The sequence below is a fragment of the Notamacropus eugenii genome, chromosome 2, assembly GCF_028372415.1.
Source record: "Notamacropus eugenii isolate mMacEug1 chromosome 2, mMacEug1.pri_v2, whole genome shotgun sequence".
NCBI lineage: Eukaryota > Metazoa > Chordata > Mammalia > Diprotodontia > Macropodidae > Notamacropus > Notamacropus eugenii.
In genome coordinates, this window is record NC_092873.1 from 512,498,035 (window position 1) to 512,513,464 (window position 15,430).

Sequence of the window (15,430 nt, forward strand, 5' to 3'; positions counted from 1 at the left end):
AGGGACCCTGTGGAATCTAACCCATACTTCAGACAGACCTGGGTCAGGGGGTGGGGATTTGCCCAGTTCTCACACAATAGGTACTACATGGCAGTCAAAGTTCAAACCCCCATCTGGCTGGAAACCCAACCTTCCTCCCCATGCTGTGGGATGGGTGTTACAGATGGATGCACCCTAGGTCGCGTCTGAGATTTTCAGGCTCCTGCCAGTCCCAAGATCCCAACTTGCGGTCATCCAGGCCATTCCTTCCCCAAATTCTGGGCCTGGTCAAGGGCCTTTCCCCAGAGCACAGGAAAGCAGAACCCCTGCCCATGTCCAAGTCCAACAAAGGCCTTTAAGACCTTTTGAGGCCCAGCACAGCACAGAGGTCTGATTTTTCCTGAAGCCCACGAGTATTAGGCCAACTGGAGCTGAGTGGGCAGCAGTCACTAGGAATTCTCAAGGATCAAACAAAGCCTTATTGACGCAGGCCTTAACTGAGGGCTTGCTTTGAATGCCCCTCTCTGTGCTCCCTAAAAGAAAACACCAGCACAGCAGAGGCCAAAGCAGGCCTTAAAAGCCACTGGGATCAAACCTCTCCTTTCTTAGATGGAGAAACAGAGGTCCAGACACTGGAAGGGCCTTGTCTAAGGCTACACACCCAGTGCTGCTGAACTAGGACTCCTTCCTCCCAGCCCAGTGTTCTTGGCCCTACCCCATGGTTTCTCAAAGTGCAGCAACATGGTATGGGGACTAGCATACTGGACCCCAAGTTCTCTGTCACTAGTGGCATGACCCTGGCCAAGTCACTTCACCTGTGAGTATTTCCCCATTTATAAAATGGGCACGGTACAATCTGCCATGCCCAACTGATGTTATCACAGGGTTCACGTGAAGCCACACATGAAACTCACCCCAAACCTTGAAAAAGCTCTTCTGCTTGGCTGTATTTGGGTTGAGATGGGTATTGTCAAGTCAGAGGGCCACGTCCTCCCAGGCAGACAGAGCCAGCTGAGCAGATCGCTGGCACTGGAGGCATGCCCCTCCCTGGCTCCCTTGCTGGTAAGGTGGGACATGCAAGATGAATTGTTCCCACAAAAGCACGGTGGTTTGCTCAAGGTCACACAAGTGACTCAAGACCCAGAACTGTCATCCATGCCTCCTTCCCACACCACTCCCCTACTCAGCCTCTAAGCTGGGCATTCTGTAGGACCAGGGCGCCAGGCTGGTTGACCCTCCCCTAGGGAGGCCGCCCACAGTGGGAACAGCTAAGGGGGGCCTCCAAGCAGAGGCACGATGGTCACCCAGGATCTGACACTGGAGGGGACCTCAGAGGTCCAGTTCAACCCCATTATTTTACAGATGGGAAAACCGAAGCTAGAAGAGATGTGGAGACTTACCCAGAGTCATACAGCTCCTGTGCAGGATTCTTCTTCTACTGGAGAAAGTCAGAAGGGGGTACTACCTCTTTCTAATGTAAAGCTGTGCACAGTAAATGGGCCCACTTGGCAAATGCCTGTGGACTCCTCACAAGCCTTACAGGGATTCAAGGGCCTTACCTCAGTTTCCCTTCTCTGGTGAGTTTGCTTTCTCTTGAGCCCTGGTACACAAACCTAGCTTTGCCTTACTCTGTTTGGCCTATGGGGGGCAAGGACCATGGGTGATGGGGAGAAGCTCCCAAGTGGCTAACTGAGGCCAGAGTAGGGATAAGAGCTGTCCCAGGTAGGGATAGGCTGTCTTGGGAGGTAGTGTGCACCCCAACCTCATCTTCAAGGAGAGGCTGGACATGCCTTCTTTCAGGTGGCTAGTACAGGTATGAACCAGATGGTTTCTGAGGCTCCTTCCAGCTTTTAACACGTGTGTGTGTGTGTGTGTGTGTGTGTGTGTGTGTGTGTGTGTGTGTGTGTGACACAGACATGGATTCAATTCTTAAGATACACAAAGACAGCTTGTTTTTGTTTCCAGTTAACAGTCTTTTAGTCGTGGGGGGCAGGGTCTGAGGAACAAAGCATCCCTCCCCCACCCCTATGTGGTACCCAAGGCTGATTTTTTTTCCTCCTCTCAACATTTTGGGAAGTAGGAAAGCTAGTGCAAGTTACTGTCCAAGAAGAAGGCACAGAACCCAGGCAGAGGAGCAGAGCAGAGTCCAACCGAGATGGGGCTGGGGACCCTGCTCACCTCTTCAACCTTCCAGTCACATCTATCTTTTAAAAGGCACATCCAGAGAGAGGCTGGGGAGCAAGCAAGGGCTGGACTGGGGTCCAGCCCAGGCTGGCCAGCTAGCCAGGCCTTCCCTCTCACCCACCACTAGCACAGGGGTCAGGAGAGCCGAGGGCTGCTCAGCAGAAGGTGGGCTGGGGAGGCTGACAGGACTGTTACAGGTGCTGAAGGCAGAGGGGTTGCTGCCCACCACCACTCATGCTCATGCCCCATGGCACCCTGGCAGCTCCCTGGCACACGGGGACATGGAGCATGGTCAGTAGTGCATTTGCTTAAGTCTTTGGTGCTCGGGGTAGCAGCATCTTCTCTATGTCCAAAGCTTCTGGTCTGGGGCAGAGCTGGAAGCAAACAGAGGTCTGTGGTTGGCTGCGCCCTGACAAGGAGGCTCTGGGGAGGAGTCCCCTCGTGGTCTTCAGCTGTTTCCTCTTCTGCAAAAAGAGCTAGTAATGGCACTCACCGCCCAAGAGCATCCCAAGGGTCACAGAAGAAAGGAAGGGAGGGCTACAGACACGTAACATCAGGGCTGTCAGAGACTAGAGTGGAAGTAAAGACCAGCTGACAGACAGACTTGGCTGAGGTCAAGCTACTGGAGAAGACTGGACAAAAGTGCCCCACACCCCTGCCAGGCGTCTGTGTCATGGTGCCCAGGCCTAGGTCAAGGAGGCCTTCTAGCCGGGTGACCCCAGGACAGTCCCTCACCTACAAAACATCTGAGATCTGACTTCGGTGTGGACAGCACAGACTCTGAATTGGGAAGCAGCTCCTTGCAGCCCCTCCCCCAAACCAGACCTGAACAAGAAGATGCTGCTGGAAGGGTGCCCTCTGTGACTTCGGAGGGCTAAGCAGACCTGAGGCCAGCAGAGCAGTCGGGGAACTGGCTACCCCAAGCCTACCCCAGGGTAGGGCTCTGAGTCCATCCCCTCCCCTGGCCCCTGGTGCCTCCATCCACTCCCGATGACTCTTCCTAGATGACTCTTCCTAGCTCGATGGGCTCTTCGCTCTCCCACATCCTGGCCTAGACCCCAAGGCCAGGCCCTCAAGGTGAGGGGTTCCTGGGAATTTCTCACCATGGAGTCCGTCCCCCCCAGGTCCCACCCAGGGCAGCAGCACTGGGAGAAGGGAAGGGGTTACAAGTCAGGCTCCCCACCCCCACCCCAATTGCCAAGGTGGAACAACGCTCACCTCAGAGACCCCTGGGCTCCAGGACCAGCCAGTTCTCTGTGACTGTCTGCATGTCTTGTCCACTCAAAGGCTCCCGGAGTCTCACCTTCACCTCCAGTTTGCCCCCAGTTGGCTTTCTTCCATCTAAGACCTGTGAAAGGGACCAAACATGGAGAAGAGGCTGAGCCACTGAACTCACATGGGCCTCCCCCAGCCCAGGTCTGAGGTCCCAGCCCCCCTACCTCTAGGATCTCCCTGATTTCACACTCGGTCTCCAGCCGCTCAAGCTTCAGATGGGCCGTCCCAACCTGTTTATCACTTCTGAAGAAGGATCTGTGGATGGGGGTGGGTGAGCTCAGCCCTGACCATGGGAGGTAGCTGAGAAGGTACATGAAGATGGCCAGTCTTGATCCCCAGGCCTAACAGGAAGGGACAGGACACAGGGCCAGGCCAAGCTTTGCCCATTGTAACAATGAGCTAACATCATCCTACAGAGCCACCATGTAAGCTAGTGAATGATCCATCCCCAGAGGAATCCAAGCAAAGGCTGTGTGCTCATCTGAGGGAAGTAGTGGCAATTCTGGCTCTAAATCTGGCCACCCCACTCCCACCGCCATTTTTCTGGAGGCCAGGCCTCACCCCTTGTGAAAGATCTCAAACTTGATGCCCTTGTTCTGGACCAGCCTGCGGAAGCCCCGGTGGTTCCGGTTGATGTTCAGTTTGAAGAGCTGGTCAAACTCTGCTGGGGAGAGAGGGGGCATGAGAGAGCTGGGGGATGGGGAGGGGGCGGGGCTCAGCTCTCAGGAGCACAGGTCTCCTACACCCAAGGTGGCAGGGCCCAAGGCTGAAGCAATCCTGGCAGCTGCCCAGAGGCCCCGGACTGTCCAGGGAGGGTGGGGGAAGGGGGGTAAAGGGAGGGGAGGAGGGGGAGGGGCAGCATCTCTTGGTCTCTGGGCTCCCACCTGGAGAGTTGGTGTTCTTCACCACAGACGTCTTGCTTTTCTGGGCCTGGTCCTGAGGAAAGATGGACAGAAGAGGTGTCCAGGGGAGGTGGGAGCTCTGGGCTCAGGACAAGGGCTGGGCCTGCTTGGCACTAGCAGAAGAGGTAGGAGGAGAGGCAGGATGTCCTCAGAATATCAGAGCTGAGAGGAACTTTAAACTAGTCACTCCCCTTCCTTTGGTCTCAGTTTCCTCATCTGTACCACGAGGCCATTGGCCTTGATGCACAAAGTAACCTAGGAAGTCAGATTCCCTGTCCAGGGTGGGAGACAGGGCACTAGCCATCTCTTTATCACCCCTGCCCTTTAGGGCCAGCCCCGGGGGGTCTGGGGATGAGGACAGAAGGCAGGCCTCACTCACCGAGCTGGGATAGTGGAATTCAAATCGAACAAATGCATCCAGGTCATCAGGAGTCACACCTGTGCAGGGATACAGGGCAGGGCTTCAGCACTTGTTCAGCATTCCCAGCAAGAGGCTGAGCAGCCCCAAGGTCCCCCTGCTCCCCAAGGGAGCCCCCCAAGGGCACCTGGGGGAGCTGGGAGGTTCATGCCTCTCACGATGAGAAGGTGCATCTCGGTGCTGTTGAGCTCTGAGAAGATCCTGGGGAGACAAGACAGCCAGAGATGGAGAGGAGCCAGAACCACTGCCACCACCACCACCACCAGGGGCTGCTCGGGGCCCACGCTGCCTAGGCTCTGCCCTCCTGACCTCCCCACACCTCACGGTCTGGAAGGTCTTCTCCTCAAAGCGGTGGCCGGGAGGGTCCAGGCCTTGTGCTTGTGCCAGCTGCAAGATCTCCAGCTGCCTCTTACGGTCCTGGGCCAGCTTCTCAAACCTGACAGGGAGGGATGGGCTGGAGCGAGGAGGGAGGCCAGGGGCTGGCCAGGCTCAGGCAGCCTTCTCAGTCACCTCTCAGCCTGAGGACCAGCCCAAATCTCATGGCCGCTCAGTCAAGCAGAGTAAGGCAAATCTCCCTCTGGGGAGACTCCTGCAGACCTCCATCAGGTCCTGGCTAAGCACTCCTACCATCAGCTGACCCTTGTACCGTATCCCAAAGGGGACCAGGCCCCTTCCCCTTCATTTGAGGGCCTCCCTGGTCACCCCCTGCCTCAGCATAAAGCCCTACCAGTCTGGTAGAGATCAAGGGCTCTTAGATATCAGATAAAAGCTGCCAGGCCAGGGCTCCCCCCATCTAAACGAGGCCATGGCCCCAGTCTGTGCCCTGACAGCAGATGCTGGGCCACTCACCGTGTGGTTTCTGCCACATTGCCCTGGTGCATGAATTGCTTGGAGTACAGCAGGCACTTCTGGGAATGGAAGCAAAGCATGTTGGTGCACACCCTGGCACAGGGAAGTGGGAAGGGGAAGCTGGGCCTTGGAGAGGGCCTGGCTCAGAGAGCCTCTGCCTGATGCCTGCTGGGGATCTCATGGTGGGGAAGTCTGCCCCGCCTGAACTGCAATCTGTCTCCCTGCTATCTTTCCCCACATTTCTCCTTGTTCTACTTTCTGAGGCCAAACACAACAGATGTAACCCCTTCTGGCACTCCTGGAATGGAGGGCACTGGAAAGCCCCCAGCAAAGGCCCTGACCTCCTGCTGCTCCTGCAGCATCTTGTGCAGCTGAGCGTACACCTCCTCCGCCTTCTGGGATAGCCCCAGGTCCTCATGGCGAATGAGAACGAAGCCACCGTCCTCGTCAGTCAGAGAGGAAGACACCTGCCCCACCCCCAACACAGAAATGAGGTTGGGGACCCTGCAGGTGGCCAACCCCTCAATGAACTGGATGCCTGAAACTGGGCTCCATACAGCCCCATGTCAGACCCACCTCCGGGTGTGGGTCCAGGCCCCTGAGCTTACCTTGGTCCCGCTGCTTCCCACACGGCCACCGCTGCGCACCAAGGCTATTTGTGTGTCCAGGGCCTTTGCAGCACGGAGATGGGCTTTGGCCTGTTCCAGGTCTTTGGCTCGCTTGGCTTGCAGGGCAGCTCGCTGGCACTGGAGTTTCCGGCTCTCCAACGAAGCTAGCTGTTCCCGGGCTGGGTGGACAAGAGCCCCTCCTGGTCCAAACTGGGGGCTCTGAGACCCCACCAACCTCCCCCATCTTTCCTTCCCCTCCCTGGGGGCCTTTCATCCTCTTCTCCCTTCCCAGGGTCAAGGGCTACCCCCATTCCCTCTATGGGCTTACCTGCTTGGGACAAAGTCTCCTGGGAGGTAGAGCCCTTGGGCTCAGGGGACGGCACACCCGAGGGCCGGGCTACCTGGGGAGCTTGGCTAGGCCGCTGAGCTGGCTTCTTGGCCACTGGAGCCTGGGTCAGGGGCTCTTCCTAAGGAGGTGGGAGGGGGCGGTTATGACCCCTGGCTCCCACAGGAGTCGGAGAGATCATGAGAACAAATTGAGATCAGGAAGGGGCTGCTGAAGTCATCTAGCGACTACCCAAGGGGTGTGGGGTGTTAAACAAATGCAAGTCTCTTTGGACTCCAAATCCAAGGCTCTTTCCAGTATATCAGTGTCACTGTCACCCCTTGGCAGAAGGGGAAACCAAGGCTCAGAGAAGATAAGAGGCTTGGTAACAAGGAGACCAAGGTCGTGAGTGGCATGACCACAAGTGGCTGGGCCCCAGGGGAAAGGCATCTTCCCCTGCCTGGTGACTCCCCCCCTACCTCATCCTCGTCCTCATCCTTCTCTTCCTGGCCACCCAGAAGCTGAGCCGCCTTCAAGGCTGCGGCCAAGGGGTTGTCCTCAGAGCCCAAGGAGGGTTCCAAGCCAGGGATAGGAGGGAAGCCTGGGGCAGGGGAGAGAGGGTGGGAGGAGAGACCTGAAGGGGGAGGCTCTGAGCCAGAGGTCCCCCCCCGCCCGATTCCTCTCCTATGGCCTTGACTCAATGGGGGAGACCAAGACTGAAGCAGCCCCCACATACCCCATCCCTGAAGGGCCCCAGCTTCTGACCCACCTGGGGGGACAGGAAGTTCGGCCAAGTTCACTTTCCGCCCAGCTTTGTGTGCTCGAATGGCCTCCTGGTATTGCTAGGATTAAGGCCAGGAGGAAGGGTCAAAGGTTAGATGAGCCCCAAATGCCAAGCTGACACAAAAAGGATTTGGGGGCTCTAGAGCTGGAGAGCATCTAGTTCAACCTCTCCTTTGACAGAGGAAGAAGCTGAGGCACATTCTGCCCCCTCTCCAGGGGATAGAGAAAGGAGGGAAAGGGGAGAAGGTGGCAGAGGAAACAGACCACATGGTCTCTGGCCCTCCCACTCTGGGGCTCCAGGGCCCTGGGCTGAAGCAGGACACTAGGGTTTTATTCCCAGCCCTACCACTGACTGGGCAAGTCCTGCTGCCTTGCCCCCTCCCCTCCAGCTTTGCCATTCTATGGTTCTAAGAATGGGCAGGGTCCTACAGCTGCCTGCCCACCCCCCTCCCTACCCTAGAGCACAAGGTCACCTTGGCGATTCGCTCATGCATGCGCGCCTTCCGCACATCTCCGCTGCTTTTGGCCTGGGCGGCAGCTTCTTGGTATTTGCCTAGCCTCTGGCCCAAGGCCTCCAGAACCGTCTGGGGCTGGGGAGGGGGCGCTGGGCCCAAGGAGGCCGTCAGCTCTTTCCCCTCCCTGACCCCAACCCTGTTCCCACCCACCTTGGGGGTGGTGTAGTCCCATCCCAAATGGTTCCCACAACTGACCCTTTCCGACCCTCCAGTGAGGGTCAGCAGAGGCCAGGTCAGGGCTAGCTGAGGACCCACCCCCACCCTTCCTGTTCAGTGTTTACCTAGGGCCAGGGTAGGGGCTGACATCACAGGTTTGGAGTGCTCCAGGGAGCCAGGGCTTGGGGGCAGCTGGGACTTCTTCAGAACTTTGAGCTCTATGGAGAGAGGGCAAAGAGAGGAAGAGGCATGCCAACATACAGAGATAAAACTAGGATAAAGCCTGCTTCCCTCCCCAGTCTGGGCTGAGGCTCAAAGAGGAATGACGATGAGGCTTGGCTCTGCTCACCTGAAGGGGCAGGGGGCATGCCGCTCAGGTCCACAGGCTGCCCACTCTCTAATGCCTCTAGCACAGCACCAAACCTCTAGGGTGAGAGAAAAGTCAGGTAAGGGCCTCCCCTTGGGCACTCACTGTCCTACTCCCATGGTGGCCTCTCCCAAGGGCCTAGCTGATTGTCAACCTGTTCATCTCAAGCCTCAGTTTCTCCCTCCCTCCTACTCCGTGTCTGAGCCTGTTTCTTCCTCAGTACAATGAGGTGAGGGGGTCACCCTGAGAGCAGCCAGGCCTGGGCCGCACCTTGCCGATCCTCATGCACTCTCGGGCCCGCTCCAGGTCACCCTCCTGCTTGGCTTTCAAGGCGGCTGCTTTGTATTCCTTCTGCCGGGTCAGCAGCAGCAGCAGAGAGTCTGACCGGGAGAAAGCCCAGTTGAGGAACCAGGGCTGGGCCAGGGTCCATGGGCCCTTCCACTTCTCCTAGACCCTGGGGAGAAGCTCGGTATCTCTGATTACTTTGTAATGAGAGGGGTTGCCCACACTCCCATGTCCCATGAGGGACAAAGACAGGGGGCTGACTGGGCTCCCAGAAACCTACCTCCCTGGGTCTGGGGCAGCCAGGGACTCCAGGACAGAAGGGGTGGAGGGGCACTGGTTTGGCTCCCATGTACCTGGCTCCAGGGCACCCGCTTCTGGGGGTGCTGAGGTACTTGGAAGATCTGGAGTAGTTGAGGGCCCTGGTGTAGGTGGGGAGTCTGGGGTAGCTGGAGGATCCGAGGTAGCTGGAGGATCCGGAGAAGTTGGGGGTTCCCCAGAGCCTTCACTTTCTGCAGGGGGGGGGAGCTCTGGCCTCTTTCCACAGGCCACGGGAGGTGGGATCTCCTCCTCATTGATTTTCTGGCCTTTCTTCACAGCAGTCAGCTGGGTCTGCAGGGTCTGGGGGAGGAGAGGGTCTGAGGTCCCCACCCCCCAAACAGGGCCAGGGGGCCCTCTCCTAGAGACTTGTCAGCTGGGGCCAGCTATTCTCCTCCCCACAGGCCCTAGGTCTCACTCCCCACTCCCCACCTTCAGGCCGCGCTCACACCGTCGGGCTTTGGCCCCATCCCCAGCCTCTCTGGCACTGGCAGCTGCTGCCTGGTAGTTGGCAATCCGTTCCTCCAGCAGCCCCTGCAACCCACCTGCTGTGGGCACTACCTGCAAGGCACAAAGACCATTAAGCTGAGAACTGGATGAGACTGGGGCAAGAGACCAAGATCGTTTTACAGACAGAGCAACTGAGGACAACACCGAGTCATGTGAGGCAACTGTGGTGGGTATTATCCCCACCGTACAGATCAGGGAACTGAGCCAAGGAAGCTCAGTGTTTGCCTGGACTGTGCTCCCTGCACTGCCTGCCTGCCTGCCTTGAGCCACAGTGCCGCCCTTTCCCCACCTCCAGGCTTGGCCATTCCATCCAAAGGCTTCCCTCCATCCTCAGCCCTCCCTGAAGCTTTCTCCCCCTTCCTGTCCTTCCTGTCCAGGGTCTTCCCGGGCTCTGGCCTGTGCACAGACAGTTCTGAGACCTGGAGCTCCCCTGCTCTCTCCCCAGCTCCAATTCCATGTCACCACCATGGGCAACACAAACCTGCATGTCTCCTTTGCAGCTGCCTGCTCCTTGTTTCTCCCTCACCATCAAGGGTGCTGTCCCCTTCCCACCCTCAGGTTCACAATCCAGCTATTGCCCTAATGCTTCACTCTCCCTCCCCCTCCCAATCTGTCATCAACACCCATTGATGTTCCCTCTGCAGCACCTCTCTGCTGACCCTGCCCTCGCCCTGGGCACCTTCCCCCCATCCCAACAGTCAGCCAAGGGTGTGCCAGCCTCCAGTCTCTCCCAGCTCAGCTGCCGAGACTAAAACACAGATCTCTCCTACTCAAAAACCTTCCATCTCCCCCCTGCCTTGGAAGAAACTATCCCCCTACACTGGGGGCTCCTGCCTGCCTTTCCCATGAGCTGCCATCACCTCCTTCAAGCACCCCTGCCAGCTGCTCCACCTTGTAACCCCCATACCAAGAGAGCTCCCTGTGCACTTCTCAGCATTTCTAGCAGGTGCCCTTTGCTGCTGCCTCCATCACTTGTCTCATGACCTCTCCCTCTGGGTGCACTCTGTATTTAGTAATGGGGTACATCTGGTACCAGCTCTGGGGAACGGAAGCTCCTCAAGGACAAGCACTGCCTGGCACTGCCAGTGCCTGGCACAGAGGAAACACCTGCTTACTGAATTCAAATGGACAGCACCGCATGTGGAAACTATTCAGAGCTCAGCTAGTAACTGTCTACACACAAAGTCTGGGGAAGGGGATGCCCTCAGTTCCACCCTTGCCCACCACCCCCACTGCCCCTGGCACCTCAGGTGCTGCAGGGGCAGAAAGCCGCGTTGGGGCCAGGGCCTGCTCAGGGCTGCTTAGTCCACTGTCCTCCTCTCCCTCATCCTCCTCTCCGAGGACCTCCTGCAGCTCGGCCTGAGGAAACAAGAAGGGGGAAGGGGCAGCTGGGACCTTGGACAGCTCAGAGGCCAAGTTGGTGGTTTTCCATTCAGACAGGAGCCCCCTCCCTCACTGGGGCTTCATGTTCAGGGAAGGGACATGGGGGTCTGGAGCCTGAGCAAAGGTCTGGGTTCAAATTTCCCAATATTTCTCCTGGAAAACTTTGGGCAGGAACTTCCACTCCTGAGGCCTATTTCCCTCTGTCAAGCAAGGCCTGGACTTGGTGGCTCGGGAGGCCCCTTCCTGCCCCAGGTCTCAGATTCTACAGGACCTCAAATACTGGAAAAGTCACACCTTAGAATCATGGGAACTAGAACTGGGCTGCGCCACCCCCGTCACATTTTAGAGGAGGAAACAGAGGCCCAGGGAGAATCAACAATTGGACCCAAATCACTCTGGTTCTGAGTCACCTAAGCAAGGGTTTGAGCTCCAGCCTTCTGGGTGGAGTCTACTGGGAGGGAACTTGGTCCCCTGTCCCCCACCCACACTCCCCCTCTAGCCACGTACCAGCAGGTCTGTATCTGCCTCTAGCTCCTCATCTTCCTCATCTGAGGCCTCATCCCCCACATCCTGCAGGCATTCCGCAGCAAGCTTCTCAATGTGCGCCATGGGCAGGGGAACTAGGGTATACAGAGGGTCCCTCAGGGCTGAGCCAAGAAGCTCCAGGCTCCCAGAGAAGACCGGATCATGATAGAGACCCAGGGGACCTCAGGGACTATCGAATCTAAACCCTTCATTGTAGATAAACTGAGCCCCAGAGAAAAGGGAAATGAGCAGCAAGCTGGGATCTGAACCCAGGACCAGCCTGTCAAGGTTCCCCGTGCCCCTACCCCAGAGACTGGAAAGTCTCCCTCTTGGCTCCTTGGAGCTGGGGGTGGGACAGGAGGTCCTGGAGGCTGCCCTACCTCCTAGGCACAAGTGGCAGGGCTGGCTAGACTAGCGGGGAGAGCCCCGCCCACACCAGGGTAACCACTGGAAATCCTCCAGCCAGACTGAGATACTCCCAGGACCTCCTTGACGCCCCAGTGCCCTTAGCCTGGCCCCCCACAGGAAGCCAGTAACGGCTCAGCTGCTTCCACCAGAGGGAGTGATGGGGGAGTTTCCGCCATTGGGGGAGGGTCACAGTAGGCAAAGTCCTGACTTCTAAAAAGCCCGCATACTAGACTTTCCACCCTCAGTCTAGATGCTGTCCTCAGGTGAGCAGAGCAGGGTCCCTCCAAGGGCCAGCACCTGAAAAGCTCCTACAATCCCTGAGACACTTAGATCAACACACCATCTCACCTCCTCTTCAGGAAGGACCTCAATCCCCAACCTCTCAAGGAGAGGTTCTTGGTTACAGAGCCCTGCAGCCCAGGCTACCTCAAATGTTGACTAGCCAGTCATTACTGACCCAGGCAACTCTCCTGGCCTCTAGTTATAGACACTGGTGGGCAGAGTCCACACTGGGAAGGACCCACGTGGAGGAGATCCAAGGCCTGGCTCAGCCAGCTCAGAATGGGAAGATAAGCATCCCATCAGCCTCTGCCCTGCTCAGCCCAGCCATGGGGGTAGCAGGCACAACATGGCCTAGTAGACCTGGGTTCAAATCTAGCCCCAGGTACTTCCTAGTTAGGAGACTTTGGTCAAGCTGCTTTACCTCTCTTGCCCTGCCTTAGTTTCTTCAACTATCAAACGAGGGGGCTGGATTTGACGGGCTCCAAGGTCCCACCAGCTGCAAGTTGCTGATCAGTCCTGGGCCTCACAGTTTGGGAAGGATATGGGTAAGCTGGAGGACCCAGCAAAGGGAAGATCTCAGGGCTCATCTGGGCCTCCACTCATTTACAGACTGGGAAACTGAGGCCCAGGGATGGGGCCCAAGCTCTGATTTTCATTGTGACTAGTGGAGGGGGGGAAGGATATCAAGTCCAGGCCATAGAAGGACCTTATGCTGAGAAGACTGAGAGGAGTCAGGAAAGCTGAGGGCAGTGAGCAGCCAAGGAAGAAATCCCTAGTAACCACGTGGGCTGGGCGGCTGTGTTAGGTGGTGAGCCCCTTTCCAGCTCAGAGGTTCCAGGAAGGCAGCCCTGGGGTCCAGCACCTTCTCCACATGTGGTGGACAAAGCACTGGGAGCGCATAAGACCAGCCTTTTCCCCAAACCCATCTTCCCTTGTGGCCTGGGGATTCAAAGAGGCTCAGAAAGTCCCTCCCACATTCCAGGACTGGGCCTATGAGCCCAGCCCCCCAGCTGTGGCCCTGGCCCGACTCACCTTTCCTCTTGGGCCTGGCCTTGCTCTCTGGGGCTCCAGAATCGCCAGTGAGAGCTAACAGCTCTGCCTCCAAGTCTCCATCATCTTCCCCATCGTCCTGGGCCTCCAGCATCATGTCTTCTGGACTGAACTCAACAAAGAGCCCCAGCTGTGGGTGGGGAAAGAGGATGGGGAGGGGCTCAACCCAGGAGGCTGGGATTCTTATGTTTCCAGAGGAGTTCAAGATTCACAAATTGATCTCACAAGCAACAAGCATTTATAAAGTATTTGCCAGCCCTGTGAGGTAGGTGCCATTATGCCAATATTCCAAATGAGGAAATTGAGGCTCGCAGCAGGTTGGATTCACACCTGGTCGGTCGGACTTCAAGTCCAGCCGCCCAGCTACTAGGAGGTCATACAGACTCCTCAGTCCAGCCCAACCACTTGACATATAAGAAAACCGAGGTCCAGTTTAAATTACTTGTCCAAGGTCAAAGAAATGGTTAATATTCGGGGCAATCAAGATTCTAAGGCCCATTTCCTGTGCCTACACCCAGGGCCCGGGGGACTTGTTTTTACAAATATTTTGAGGATCCCATGTCAGCATAACTGGTTTCCTTTGCAGTCCTACGCACTTGGGTCCAGGATACAAACAAGGAGACAGCCCTGAGTCCAGACCTCACTGCCCCTGCAGGAGGGTCCCTCTCAACCTCGAAGCCTCCCGCCCTCAGATGCCCCCAACCCCCCTTCCCAGCAAACCTGGGCCTGGGGCCACCCTGCAGGCAGGACCTGTGGGCCAGGGCTCACCATTTACTGTCCCGGCAGCCGTGCCAGGCTCGTGCCATCCTCAGTCCCCCTCCCACTCCACACTGGACCTGGCACTCTCCGGGGGGCCCTGCTTGGCTAACCTCACCCCCCACAGGCCTCTGCCCAGCTCCTGTGCGCTGGAGACCCAGGCCCCTCAGCCCGGTCCAGCAGCCGCACTGCCAGACGTGAACCCAAGAAGACCTGAGCTCTGACTCCACTCAGACCTTGGTCACTTGGGCCTGGAGATGGGGTCTGAGAGCAGGGCCTAGGGGAGCCCCAGGGGAGGGAGGGGGGCAACTCTCGGGCTCCCCAGCTGCGAAGGGGGGCTGGTGGAGGCCAAGGGGGACCCCGGCGCCCGCCAGGCACCAAAGCCAACAGGTATACAGCAGGCACTTAGTGCCCCTTCTTCTGTAAAGTGAAGGCTCCATGGCCTGCAGGGCTGTGCCGCTCTAAACGTAAACTGACCCGGTCCTGGTCCAAACACAACCGAGGCCCTCAGCGGCACCCCCGCCCCGGGCGGTCATTCCTCTTTCCCCCTCGGAGAGTCTGGGCCGGGACTGGGCCCGCAGCACCGACGGAGAGCCTGGCGCCTGGCACGGCGGGGAGTCAGCGCCGAGGCTGGAGGCACGGCCCGGGCCGCACCTGCCCCCGGGGGCAGCGCTCAGGACGTCTCGCCTCCCCTGGGCTCGGACCCCGGCCCGGCCCTCCCGGGAGGGGGACGACCCTCCCCCGTACCTGCTTGGCCGCCGCCACCCCCTGGCCACGGGCCTGGGGGCCCTTCCTGGGTCTCGGTCCGGGCATCTCGGCCTCGCCGCCTCCAGGGGGCGCGGGGGGGAATCGGAGAGCCCCCGCCGGCCCGCAGCCCCAGGATCTAGAACCCCAGAACCCAGGCAGAACCTGGGGCGGGGGCGGGGCCGCAACGTCCGCACGGGCAGAGGCGGGGGCCGGGCCACGTGACCCTGGGGTTCCCCTCCCCCGCCCTCCACACCTGGCCCCAGGTGGGCCGCGATGAGGAGGGGTCTGCACTCACTCCGCGCCCCGGGCTGCCCCCGACCCCGACCCTCCCTCGGGTCCTGCAGAGCCGGCCGGAAGCCCTTGGAGGCCGCGCGACTAGGCCTCCTCAGCCCACGTGACCCCGCGGGCCGGGCGGCGCCCAGTGCGCATGGGCCCGGCTAGGGGGCGTGGCCCGGGGCGCGCGAGGGGCGGGACGACGAGGCGAGGAATGCGGAAGGGCTCGGCCATTCAGCGGCAGAAGCGCTGGGCCCGAAAGCCCTAGGGCCGGGAGGGGCGGGGCAAGGGGCGAGGGCGTGGCCTGGTCCGGAGGAGGGGAAGGCGTTGCGCGTTCGCGTCCCTGCGTGCGCGCCCCGCCCCCGCCCCGCCCAGCTCATCTGCCCCGCCCCCATGCGCCCGCTGGGTGCGAGAGCTCGTAGGAGGGGGGAACTCAGAAAGGGTGCTGGGGGAGGGGAGGCTCCCCTTTACGCGCGAGTGAAATGGGCGTGCACTTAGTAATCGCCTGCTGTGTACCAGCCTCCTACTTCCGGTG

General features: G+C 58.9%; 1 protein-coding gene across 5 annotated transcripts; it reads right to left on the reverse strand.

Annotated features, from left to right (window-relative positions):
• Positions 1-1,931: 1,931 nt before the first annotated feature.
• Positions 1,932-15,023, reverse strand: CC2D1B (coiled-coil and C2 domain containing 1B). 5 transcript variants are annotated; one of them, XR_011975814.1, is made up of 24 exons: positions 14,623-15,023; positions 13,102-13,249; positions 11,362-11,474; positions 10,717-10,830; positions 9,394-9,522; positions 9,000-9,264; positions 8,632-8,741; positions 8,344-8,419; positions 8,120-8,212; positions 7,797-7,927; positions 7,310-7,382; positions 7,020-7,141; positions 6,544-6,682; positions 6,216-6,394; positions 5,949-6,074; positions 5,608-5,666; positions 5,078-5,194; positions 4,886-4,959; positions 4,720-4,778; positions 4,323-4,453; positions 4,000-4,099; positions 3,603-3,693; positions 3,382-3,511; positions 1,932-2,537 (listed from the first exon to the last, which is right to left on the reverse strand). XR_011975814.1 is itself a non-coding variant. In XM_072649459.1 (24 exons), exons 1-23 carry the CDS (start codon positions 14,686-14,688, stop codon positions 3,383-3,385), a joined length of 2,610 nt encoding a protein of 869 aa, XP_072505560.1. In that variant the 5' UTR covers positions 14,689-15,021; the 3' UTR covers positions 1,932-2,537; position 3,382. The 5 variants fall into 5 exon arrangements, 4 of the variants coding, with proteins under 4 accessions (XP_072505560.1, XP_072505562.1, XP_072505561.1 ...); XM_072649459.1 differs by having other exon boundaries at positions 3,603-3,738; positions 4,323-4,374; positions 14,623-15,021; XM_072649461.1 differs by having other exon boundaries at positions 4,323-4,374; positions 14,623-15,020.
• Between the last annotated feature and the right edge of the window lie 407 nt (positions 15,024-15,430).

Coding starts and splice junctions, on each gene's coding strand:
- CC2D1B (XM_072649459.1), bottom strand. CDS start 14,688: ATGCCCGGACCGAGACCCAGGAAGGGCCCCCAGGCCCGTGGCCAGGGG. Junction 9,265..9,393: donor GGTGTGAGCGCGGCCTGAAG/GTGGGGAGTGGG, acceptor CTCCTCCCCCAG/ACCCTGCAGACCCAGCTGAC. Junction 7,142..7,309: donor CGAACTTCCTGTCCCCCCAG/GTGGGTCAGAAG, acceptor CCCCTGCCCCAG/GCTTCCCTCCTATCCCTGGC.